Here is a 12,510-nt window from a genome sequence, read left to right as displayed (position 1 = left end):
TTGTTCAACGCCTAATGCACTGTGCTGTTTAAAAACCCCATTGGTATGTTGCCACTTAATCTGTTCAGCCCTCATGCTGGGTCTACACTTTTTAAAGGTAGGTTTAATCTGTTCAGCTGCTGGGTCTACACTTTTTAAAGGGACACTGAGGAGAAATTGAAGTTGGCTTGTATCGACAGAATACCGGCTCCTGATTACAAAAACGCCACTCATACTGACAACATAGCTCTTGTAACGTAGAAAAGAGCGAGAACCAAAATGCAGGTATCGCCGCCACAGGCCAAACTCGCAAGTACAAGCGTGCTGACGTCATAGGACAAAACAGTGTTGCTAGAACCAATGGTTCCAGCAACTCTAGGACCCGAGAAGCCACAAATCACTGAGGCGTAGCCAATGCATGCGCAAATCTCCTTAGCGTCGCCAGATGGCGCCACGAACCCGGCAGCTACGCGCGCTCCTGCAGCATCAGGACCATGATCGGGACCAATCAGCGCCTGATCACCGGCGGTAGGCCGGCTCCTGGTATTCCGATAACGGTAACAAGGTACACGGTATGCTAAAGGCGTCTTTAGTTGACGACTTCGAGAACGGGATCTATCATAACGCTGGAAAAACGCTGGTGCAAACGTAAACGAAGCGACGGTAGCGACGATAGCAATAGCCGATAGATGCCTTCAACGTGCGGCCGGCGGTAGCTTTCTTTTCGGCTGCTGCCAGGCCGCACTGTTGGCCGCCAGAAATCACGGAGTCTGCGTACGTCATGTACACGTCACGTTTCACGTCACTTAGTCCTGTGTCGTCATAAGAGAATCCCAAGTTTGAATCAGAGTGGTGGGAAAACTTTTTCAACTTCGAATCCAAATTTCTTAGAAATAAATGCATCTTTCGCTGCCGGCCAAGTGGCAACAAAGCCATGAAATGCTGAACTATCGGATTTTGCTATAAAAAAAATATTAATAGTGCTCTCCTCACTGTCCCTTTAAAGGTAGGTATTTCCTCCGGCAGGCACCAGAGACAGATTTTCTTAGCTACAGTGCGATGCCATCTGTATCAAGCATTCTCATCACATCCATTGCTTACTCTTCATGTGCTGTAATGCCTGGTCACCGTCATAACACTGTCATACTATTTAATTAGTATTACGAAACAAAAATAAAAAAAAAGATGGAAGCAGCATCCCATCACCGTTGTTTTTATGCAGGATCTGTCGGAGCACACCATGATCATGTTCAAGCACACAGGGCGTTTACGGTCGGCCAGGCTAGTGGGCAGGGACCTGGCTGAGCTGTACATGTGAGTATCCATGAGCTGCTGCTTACTCAGACTGCTTATTCAGCAGAGACTGCTTATTCAGCAGCAGAGGGCTGCTTATTCGGACTTGCTGGCTTGTCTGTTCATGGCCAGAGACTGTCAGAGAGACATGGTTTCCCTAGCGTGACAGCTTGTGCCAGCCTGTGTTGATAGCTTCTGCAACATTTGGTGATGCCGCCTTTGTCGCCAACCTGAAACCATATAGGTTGTTTGGTGTGGCATTATGCCGCATCGAAGTCACGGCACCAGGTTGCTGCAAGTCTGAAGATTTCAATGCACGATGTGCTTTGCTTCATGCATTAAAAACTCTCTTGGCAGTCTGAAGGATTCGAGTTAAAATATGTTCAGTGCGTAGAGCAGTGCGAGTCATGTCCATTCGTACTCTTTCATGGCAACACTTCATTCTAACAAGGAAAAATGCCAGCGATAATTTCCATTCAGCGGTCAGGATTTGGCCTGACATTCTGTTTTTTTTTTATCACGGACCAGCATTTAGCTGACCCGTTGCTGGGGGAACATTCCAAACTGGGGCCATACAATTAACACTGCTGTGGGGCTCGAAAATGTGTACTGTGCCCGTTTGAGATTGTGGCTTGCATATGTGAAGGATATATAGTACATAGTGTGTTTCTGGCCTTGTCAGTGCATGTTATGAAGACGAGACAGCCCTTGGAGGTGGGTAAAGAAGGGAAAAACATGGTCGTGGGCTGAAAACTAAGAGTACCTAATGCAAATGCACAATAGCTGTGGGGTTTAGTACCATTTCTGCTCCTGGGTCTTTATGTTCTTTTTGTTTTTCTTTCCTTATTGCTTTTTGCTGTTTACTATGTCTGCAGTGAGTGGAAAAATGTCGTTGAAGCATTTTTTTAAACAAATGCGTGGAAAAACCGTATTATCTTGGGAAACGTATGATATAAATGCCAAGATTTTGTCAAATGTGGTTGAGAAAGAAGCACAGAGGCATTTATTTACACTTTCACTTCTTATAAAGATGGCTTAGCAATCATGGCCACAAGTTCTGAGGAGATTAAATGGTGCTTGTACTTCTATTCTATTTGTGTTGTCCGTAGTGTGAAATAAACTTAGCAATACTATTATATAGCCAGGCTGGCTACAGCAAGAGTTAAGGTAGGTGAGACCTCTTAGTTGTTGCTGTCACCGTTATCGGATGCCTCGCCTCAGCGTATGTATGCTGTGTGGAGAAGTCACTTTTGCAGTTGACTGTTGCTAAGCTTCTGGTTAGTAATAGAGAGTTTTAGCACAGTGTAGACGAACCGGCACAAACGTATACTGGTTTACCGGCTGCCAGCAGCACAAGCGCATTGTTAGAGGCATGGCCAGGCAAGGCCTATGCGCATGCTCATTCAGCGTCCGGTGAATCAGTATATGTCTATGCTAGTCTGTCTTCACTATGCTAAAAGTCTCTTATGTTGCATGCTCCGAGGATCAACCTGCTTTTGCGTGTCGTTTTCAAATGCTTTGCCCCATTGCACTGATGCTGCATTGCGGAAAAGCCACCTTGGAGGCTGCCTGCTGTTGGCCTTCTGATTTCGCATGCCTCCCCCCCGACTGGGCTCTGTCCACTTGTATTTTAGCGCCTGTTCGAATGGACACTAAATGTAATGGCTGATATGTTCGGTCTACATGAGATTGGGTCAGATAGCTATTTCTCCCAAGGATTTCTCCGCAGAGAAAGCTGAGCACCAGGCCAGAAGAAAGATACCCACTGGGAAACCGGTGGGTACCCGGTGGCACTGGGGATCGAACCCCGCACCTCCTGCGTGCAATGTGTATGCTCTAACCTCTATGCAACCGCTGCGGTCTTTTTTTTTTTTTTGAGTTTTGCCGCTGGCTTCCTCACGTGAACATCGTCACTCTTGTCTACAACAAAGTGAACCTTCTACAGCTTTATGGGAACAAAGAACAACTGTGCAAAAAGGATGGGACAAGAGAGAAGAAGAACCACACGGGACAAGCGCAGACTAACAATTGCTTTATTGCACCAACGCCTCCTTCCCTCAACAGCAAAGCGCATGTGCACCAACCACAGAGACAAAAGCTACACTCATCTCGTGGAATCAAGAAACTCCAACTCCTTGCGGTACAGGTGTACTGATTCCACGAGATGAGTGTAGCTTTTGTCTCTGTGGTTGGTGCACATGCGCTTTGCTGTTGAGGGAAGGAGGCGTTGGTGCAATAAAGCAGTTGTTAGTCTGCGCTTGTCCCGTGTGGTTCTTCTTCTCTCTTGTCCCATCCTTTTTGCGCAGTTATTCTTTGTTCCCATAATGTCGTATACCAACTAGCCCCTCGCCGCACTCTTCTAGACCTCTATGGCTTCCTTTGCCGGGTGCTGGGCTTTTGTGTCGTTGTGCGATGTCAGTGCACGTTTAAGAACCCCGGGTGGTCGAAATTTCCGGGGCCCTTCACTACGGCGTCCCTCATAGCCTCAGTTGCTTTGGGACGTTAAACCCCAATGAACCAAACCAAACCATCTTCCAAGAGCGTCGTTCTGTCTCTGTCTCTTCCTGGTGCAGCCAGCTGGGTGAGCCCCAGAAGGCGGTGCCCTTCCTGGTGGAGCTGGTGCGGAGCCAGGCGGACGAAGGGTGGCACCGGTTGGCGGCCGTCGGACAGCGGCGCCTCCTGGACTGCTACTCGCAGACCCACGAGTGGGGGCGATACCTGCGGGCTGCCCTCGTCCTGGCCGCCTGCCCCGCACTGCCCACTCCCGAGCGCCTGCAGCTCTTTGAGGAGATTCAGCCATGCATGCAGAACCTTCGCGAGATGGGTGAGTGCTGTGTCAGCATGCTACAGATTTTTTTGCAGTTTCGCAATTTTATTTTTCCTCCTAAAGTGAGAAGAGTTTGCTCTGCCAGTGGTACTCGTCGCTTTCTTTACTTGCACAACGATGTTGGTGTTTCGAATTTTTGTGCAAAGTTTGAAGGACATGTGGCTTCAGCAAGAGATGTTGTCGGGCTAGTTGGCTTGATACCTGTAATGCCATGAAAGGTTATGCGCAAAAAAAGACGACACGAAAAGAGAAGACACGACAGGACGAGCGCAAACTAACAGCTGGTTTATTCAGAAGTTGACACTTCTAAATATAAGACGATCAGGTGCACACACACAGCGGATACACCCACAGCATGCCTCGTAAACGTGATAACGCCATCATACCCTACAAGATAGATCTTAACAAAGCTGACTCACTTCTTGTTGGGTATGATGGTGTTATCACGTTTACGAGGCATGCTGTGGGTGTATCCGCTGTGTGTGTGCACCTGATTGTCTTATATTTAGAGGCGTCAACTTCTGAATAAACCAGTTGTTAGTTTGCCCTCGTCCTGTCGTGTCATGTCTCTTCGTGTTGCCTTTTTTTGCGCATAACCTTTCGCGACATGTGGCTGCAATTTTTTAATTGTTATGTGTTATCGTATGCTACAGTGCCGCTGTGTTAGCAGAAGCCTGCAATGCCGCAAAAGTGGCAGATGATGTACCAGCGTCCTTTTTTTATGAATCATGAACCAAACTCTTTGCGTCAAAGCCCACGTCACAGCTGTGTTAAGGCCCAAAAGCCACAGCTTGCCCACTCCACAGCCACGACAGCATTGTATTGTTGCAGTTATCAAGTGTCATTTGCAGTGTAGTGTGTGGCCATGAAGCCGGTTTGCCTGCTGAGGTAATACATGCTGATTTTGTGGTGAGAATTCAGTTTATTGAACTAGTGTTAGTTCACGAAACAGGAGCAAGTGCAAAACGCTCTTAGGCCTACCAGAGGCTTTTGCCATCGTTTAACTATTGACGAATACGATACTTAATCTACCGAATAACATGCATTCCACGTGAAATACAACAGGAAAGTCATATTGGTAACAGCAAGAGTAATGATGCTTCCAAAAAATTCAGGGAGCCACTTTCCTGGCCTAAAGTGCGGTGAGGCAAAAGCCTTATTAAGCGTGGTGTTGCTGCTTGTTTCACTGATGTGTGGTTAAGATGTTAAGCTTCGCCTCTAAGAGTAGAACGCGACAGCGTCTTGCAACGCTGCCAGGGAGTCCACAGAACGCCATCGCCTGTTCAGCTCTATGCCTTGCTCCTCTGTCAATTGGTTTTTGAGGAAAGGAAATGTATCTGCATATATCGGCGGACACCTGACCTGGCAGTAATGGGAAGGGAGGAAGATGGGAGTGAACGAAGATGAAGACACCGTATTGACTAGAGGTGCCTTTTTTCATTCCAAACCATCGAGCTGGCGTGGTGGAGTTGTTAGTGTGCTTGTCTTGCATTCTGGACACCCCGGTTTGATTCCCCAACTTGACCAATTCCCTACTCGGCGTTATTTATTTATTTTTCTTGGTGCATACAATACCTTTAATTGGTTGCATGGTTACTAGCCATAGTACAATTGGCCCCGTTTGAAATTCGTGCACTGTGACGTCACGACCATTTTGGCCGACTGAAAAGTATGACATTTCTGTCGACAGCAACTTCTTAAAATGATGAGGCATTAAAGGCTGTCATCTTAAAAGTTGAGGTTGGGATGTGCCTTCAGCCAGCCAGTACCTAGTGCGTAATTAATTTGACGCACGTCTCCTGTCCACCACGCAGGGGATGGGCCAGTGGTGCTGCCCATGGAGGGCCTGGTGTCACTCGAGGCGGAGGAGGGCCCCGGGGGCCTCCCCCTGCCTCCGCCGGCATCCACAGTTCCGCGGTGGTCGGTGGGTAGCCACGTAGAGCTGTCCATGACCCTCACAAGTCAGCTGCCTGCCACCCTCAAAGGGTGCACCCTCACCCTGCACCTGCACCGGCTGGAGGAACCACCCGCTGCCCCCAGCACACCGTCCGTGAGTGACTCTCTGGTGCTCGGGTTTTTGTCACTTTTCTCGCATTCGGAACAAGGAGTTCACTAGCCTTCATCATCTTACCAGGAAAACTTTCCTAGTCAAGTCTTCGTTTTAACGTGGCAGTATTATGGAGCTCATGTCACAAAAAAGCCGGCGTCGTTGTCGGCGGCGTCCGTTGCTGGCATCGGCGTTGTCGACCGTCAGCAAGAAACCAAATGAAAAATTCCCAGAGAAGCAGCCTAGGGGGCAGGTGGGCCACCTTATTCACCGAATTCGCCACCTAATCCCACCTAATTCGGAGAAAGCAACCTGGTTCACCAGTGTGCAAGGAGTGATAGGAGGACTCCCAGGGATTTGTGGATGCAAAGTTGAGAGTGACCAGCTCTGCATGTATCGGCATTAACCCATTAACGCTACCGCATCATACCCTTAAGGCAGATCACAAGCCTCTCCTCCAGTTTTTGAAGTTTGTAGGCCGAGACCATCACAGGCTTGAGCATCGCATTGGTTTGCACCCGTGTAACTCCACGCACTGCTTTCTATGAGAAAGCACTAATAAGAGGGTGCCGCTGCGGTAGCTCAGTGGTTACGGCGCTCGGCTGCTGACCTAAAAGACGCGGGTTCAATCCCGATCGCGGCGGCCGAATTTTGACGGAGTTGAAATTCTAGAGGCCCATGTGCTGTGCGATGTCACTGCACGTTAAAGAACCCCAGGTGGTCGAAATTTCCGGAGTCCTTCACTGCGGCATCCCTCACAGCCTGAGTTGCTTTGGGACGTTAAACTCTATAAACCATAAACCAAACCTGATAAGAGTGTACAAGGTACTCTTTTTTCAGATTTTTTTCACATTTTCAACATTTTTTTTTTTCGGGTGGTGGGGCATTTAATAGTTGACCTTCGAATGATTGCTTCCTTTCTTCTGATACCTCTAGTTGGAATTAATGAGGTTTTACTGCCCATCATGTTATCTTTAGTTTCCAGCCATGTGTCATTTATGTATTTCATTTTGTTACTCATTTTTCATGACCGCAGTACAGGTTGCATACTGTTTTAAACTCTGATCAAACAGTGTGCATTTCTCGGCATTTTTTTTTTTCTATGATACTCAGTCAGTCTAGACTTGTTTACTTTATGTGAAATGACCATACACTATTTTGAAAAAAAAAAACCGAGGTCAGCATTTGCCTGTTTACTTTTTTCTGAAATTATGTTTTACTCAGCAGATATTTGGTATTCGATTCGATATTTGGAAATATCAATATTTGCACATCCCTACTAATAAAACAATGAAATTAATTCATTGAGCTAGTATTCTTAGCTCTTTTCCCCTTCTCCAAATATATTGTTAAGTATTAGAGTTCTCAACACAGTACAATTAAAGCTTGTTGATTGAAGTCCATTCTTTAAAGGGAAGCTGAAACGGTTTTTTGAGAATTCGAGCTTATTCAAGAATTAGAATCTATCAAGCTTCTAGATAAAGCATGCTGAGTATTTTTGCATTAGCAGTTTAAATGGTGACATAATCGTCGATTAAAACCGCGATGATGTTCAGGCTTCTCCTCACTACATTGAAGGAGTGCGAGGAAACTTGGCAGTGACATCATTGTTGCCGAAATTTCAGATGTGCGCTGCTTACGCCTGCATGCTGCTGTGCGTCATCAGATGCGCCAGACAAATGCATCTTGAGCTTCACCTTCGATGGCATCGGTTTTCTTCCATGGAATAACCGTTTCTCCGCTGGAAACGTAGTGCCGTCATACGTGACGTCATTATCGGGGCCCCTGCCCGTCGCTGTGCACTTCAGAGAAGCTGAACGCCGAAGACGACTTTATTTGGCGATTACGCCCCCATTTCAAATGCTAGGGCAAAACGATTTCACAGGCTTTACCTGCACATTTTGCACTTTCAGTAACCTTAAACTCATCGAATTCTAAAACCGCTTCAGTTGCCCTTTAAGAAATCTGGGTAGTTTTAACTGCTTTCCTGGTCCCAGGCAACAAGCACGTTTATCTGTGGCTGCAAATGCTCATTTGTTCCAAAGCAGCTGTTTGTTGTACGCTGGTAATTCAGCTGGCTCCAGGCCTCCTGCAGCAGCAGCTGACCAATGTCATAACTTGCTCACTTGATCAAAAATTGACAGAGCCACAATGGCCATGATTAGGGCTCCTAGTTTTTCTGTCGTAATGCGAAAAATAGCACATGCGAGCATTTTTCGCTGAATTTTGTGTCAGCAGCTGCATTCCCTTTCAAAGTGTTGCGTTACTTTTGTTGCGCATGTTGACAGGAATGACTCAAAAAAGTTTCATGAGCACGAGTGGTTTCACTTAAGTGCTGGCTTGCCCTCTTCTCGCAGAAGCACCGTGGCCGGTGGAGTTGGCTGGCCTCGAGCGGGCGTCCCGGTGGTTGGATGCCTCGCATGGCCGTTCTAGTCCCGCGCACGGCTGCCTCCGCGGCCGCCTCTGGCACCACCAGTGGCCGAGGGAGCAGCAGTGGCCATCACAGTGGAGGTGGAGCAGGGTCCGTCGGACTGGTGTGCTCCAACCTGCCCAACATGCTGCCGCCTGCGCCCTGCCTCGTCAGTGGTGGTGGGGGTGGTGACAGCGTGGAGTTCCGGCTACAGGCTGTTGACCTGGCTCCTGGGCCAAACCGGTTCACATTCTGTCAAGAGGTGGGCGGGCATTGGGATACGACTTTCACTTCCTTTTAGAGCAGGATATGTGATGCACTACAGGTTCATCCTCTTCTAAGGTGAACACCGTGCATGGTCAGCATTATATTGGATGCTTGCAAATTAACGAGCGAGTGCAGACAGTGGTAGGGAGAGGTCATTGCTCCTGCATTTTTTGCGCATGCACAGTAATGTGGACATCATTCTCATGTGACACTGTGCGCAGCTGTGGTTTGACATCATTGCGTACTTATGTGTTCACCTTATTAGTACCCGTGCATGACTGCAGACTCATAGGCTTGGCGAAAATCAGTTTCGTATCGCAAACGCTATCTGATGGCTTGATAAAAAAAAAATTGCAGCCGATCTAGGTTACTTGGTGAGATATAGAATAAATGCGTTAATGCATCGCGTTTCATTTTGCTTTTGGTTCAAGGTTAGGGTTTCAAGGTCAGGCTTCAAGCAAAAGATCGGTGGAATAGGCGATTGGGAATCTTAGTGTCAGCGCACAATATAATTTTGGGACCTCTTAATGCAACACAAGAGGGCAGTTGTGATTGAAATTTATTAGAGACAAATGTGCACTGCAGTTGTTCAGCCATCGTGGCAAAGGTTATGTGGCCACAAGTGCTATTTCGGCTTCTTATATCAAGCTTGTAACACTGGCCTCTGTTGTGCCCTTGCACTGTCGCATTCATAGTCATTGCTCTGAATGGTGCGGACCAAGAAGTTTGAACCACACGAGGGTAGAAGAGTGCACACGAGAAGCAAGGGGACCTTTTGGATGTGAGGTTGTGAGAATTTCTGTCTGCACTTTCGTGGCACTCTGCAGTGCAGTAGTGTAACACTGCTGGTCGCCTACAGAACGTGCACGTCATGGCTCTGTGACTGAATTACGCAGAGCAGAGAGTTCAAGGACAAAGCATGCACGGTCTGCGCACTGAAACAGTGATCCAGTCTGTTGTGCCAGTCTGCATTTTAAGCTCGATGTGATCGCCAAGTTAACGCTTTCAGGTGCCATTTTTTGTTTTGACTGAAATCAGTTTTCACCTAAGTAGAAAATTCAGGCCTCCAGAAAGGGAATTTGTTAGTTTTTGAGACAGCAGGTCAGTTCTTACAACGATGTGGAGAATTCTGTACAAAGTGTCAGATTTGTTAGAAATAGTACCTTCGCAATGTTCTCGTGTGTCAGGTAAACACCCTGGGGATCGTGGAATCACTTTGTGCTTTGATGGTGCACATTACGCTCGAAACTGAGCAAAAACAATTGATGTTTTCACTCTCTGCAAAATCTGTGTGCACAAAAATGGTGGACAAAGTGCTACCTAGCTCACTCTTATGTTACTGCATTCGCTATATGGTACAAAAAAGCAACTTATTTGCAACAAGAAGGGTGCTCAATTTGACTGAAGCAATGAATTCACTGTTGAGTGCTCCATTTTCTCAGAAAAAGTTGTAAGTTTGCCGCTTACACAATTGTGTACAAAGTGCCTGAAAGGGTTAAGGAGCGTTGCTGCTGGGTGGATGTCTAGAACCCATTGTCTGTAGTGGCACGAGGAGTGCTGCTGTGCTGGACACTACACCGTGTTGTGGTTGCATGCCCAGGTATCCCAGGTGGGCTACTACGTGGGTCGGCAGGTGGACCTGCGCTGGGAGCAGCTGAGCCTGGCGCAGCTCACCCTGGGTTCCACCCCTGCCAGAGGAGGGGGTCCCCCCATGGGGCGTCCGCCTGCCTTCGCAGTCTACTACGACAGCCCCAAGGTGGCCCTCCACTTTCCCCAGGGTGAGTGCAGCTGCTCCTGCTGTTGATGGCATTCCTGTAGTGGTCGATCTTTTCTTATGCACTTTAGTTTCTTAGGCAGTCTTGAAAAAGGAAAAATTAGCTGACGGTTTTGCATGGCTAAGTGCGGAACGTTGTTCAGTAGCACCGGTTACGTTGTGCACCTAAGGTCCTTACGTGCTAAAGGCATTTGACATAAAGGCCTTTACCATAAAGGCCTTTACCATGAAGGCATCTACCTTGAAGGCCTTCGGCACACATATGTACGTGCGTCTCTGAGGCCTGCTTTGTGGCAGGTCCCACCAGGTTGTGGGCAACCTGCTAGGTGTGTACACCTGGCAGGCCTTCACCTGGGTGAAGGCTTTCACTTTGTACACCTGGCAGGCATTCACCTGGGTGAAGGCCTTCACTTTGTACACCTGGCAGGCCTTCACCTGGGTGAAGGCCTTTACTATGAAGGCCTTCACCCAGGTGAAGGCCTGCAAGGATATGCATTACATTAGAGCTCTTTTTACTATATTTCCCTATTCTGTATTTGTACATGGTGTATGTTGCCGCCCTACCCCTATCCTTTCTTACTATTGCTCCCCCCTTTTTTTCTGTCTCCCTGTCCTCTCCCTGTCCTTTTTCTCGCACTAGCCTCAGCTCAGGGGCTTCAGGTTTCGATGGCAGATGCTAGCAACATCTTGTCCTTCCATTTTTATTTCTGTTAATAATAAATAGCCACTAACAACATTTTGCGAAGTCATTGATGCAACTGTGTACACCTCTTTCTAGTATTAGGAAACTCTCGTTGAAGTGGCCTGAAAGTGATGTCATTCAATTCCTAGAGTCATTCTGATTGCAATTTCATCATTTCTGTGCATGTGAGGCATGCACATAGCTCGTGTCTTATAAAGGGTTTAAGCAAAGTTGCAAGCACTGCCCTTATGCGACATTAGCCCCCAGCCGTGTCCCCACCTACTATCCTGTACCATTGCCTCTCTTGTCAGGGCTGCAGCAGCAGTCATCAGCTTAGTAACTGGAGCTGTCAGAAGGATTCAAGGAAGGCCCGCGTGTTGCTCTGTGGTGCAGGGGAGCTGCTGGCGGGTGTCCGGCAGAGGCTCGAGGTGGTGCTCACCAGTGGCAGCATCCCCCTGAGCGCCGAGCACCAGCTGCACCTCAAGGCCTCCAAGGGGCTGCTCATGAGGGTGCGGGTGCAGTTCCCTTCTCTTGTTCCTCCCTCTTTCGAGGGCCGTGGCTGTGGAAGTCGTGCTTTTACTCCACGTAGCAGGCAACTCTGCCAAAGCTAGTGCGCCTGTTCATGCAGGCTAAGTCCGCACGCAAAAAGTAGTTTGCGATACAACCAAAGCGAACACAAACATATTTCATAGCGACAAATCTCAAGTGCCATGACTGACACCTCCTGGACTTCGTTTTACCTCTTGCAACATTTTCATCCTGCGACTTGTCGAGATTTCGAGAAGCAAAAAGTACACGTGGTGGTATGATACGCGGTTGGTAGGGTGAATCGCTGCTACTAAATCCGTGCCCAAAAAGTAGTTCACCTTCCGTGAAAATTATGGCCAGAGAGCTCAAACACTGAGCGCCTCACAGCTTCGGCCGTGATTTTCAATGCTACTGCATCATTTTACACCGCTCTTTGTATTCGTTCAAACAATGACCGGAGTTTCGAGAAGAACGAATGATACGTGGTGGAGTAATATAGTTTCGTGGACGCACTACTTCAGCAACCTCCACAGCATTGCTCGCTATGTACGAAACGGAGTATAGGAAGAAACGAATGAGTCGCTGGTGTCGGGAAAAAAAAAGAAAGAAGCTGAACGTCACGTGTGACATGCACCTGCCCCTGATTTTTTTTCTTTTCTCTGAGAGTTTTTTTTTTTTTTTCAGCAGAGGAGCAAGCAATTAG

At 47.8% G+C, this 12,510-nt stretch overlaps 1 protein-coding gene across 2 annotated transcripts in view; it reads left to right on the top strand.

Annotated features, from left to right (window-relative positions):
* Positions 1–12,510, top strand: part of SIDL (SIDL trafficking protein particle complex subunit 10) — a 95,276-nt gene that overhangs the window by 63,891 nt on the left and 18,875 nt on the right. For both annotated transcript variants that reach the window (XM_089572270.1, XM_089572271.1), the window contains 6 exons: positions 1,202–1,293; positions 3,846–4,096; positions 5,914–6,149; positions 8,504–8,818; positions 10,424–10,601; positions 11,673–11,788. In XM_089572270.1, coding sequence (XP_089428396.1) covers positions 1,202–1,293; positions 3,846–4,096; positions 5,914–6,149; positions 8,504–8,818; positions 10,424–10,601; positions 11,673–11,788 — 1,188 coding nt within the window. The remainder of the gene's footprint in view (positions 1–1,201; positions 1,294–3,845; positions 4,097–5,913; positions 6,150–8,503; positions 8,819–10,423; positions 10,602–11,672; positions 11,789–12,510) is intronic.

Source organism: Amblyomma mixtum, chromosome 2 (genome assembly GCF_055824585.1).
Source record: "Amblyomma mixtum isolate Tamu chromosome 2, ASM5582458v1, whole genome shotgun sequence".
NCBI classification, from domain to species: domain Eukaryota; kingdom Metazoa; phylum Arthropoda; class Arachnida; order Ixodida; family Ixodidae; genus Amblyomma; species Amblyomma mixtum.
The sequence above is the reverse complement of the archived record's forward strand: the minus strand, read 5'-3'. Positions and strand labels throughout refer to the sequence as shown.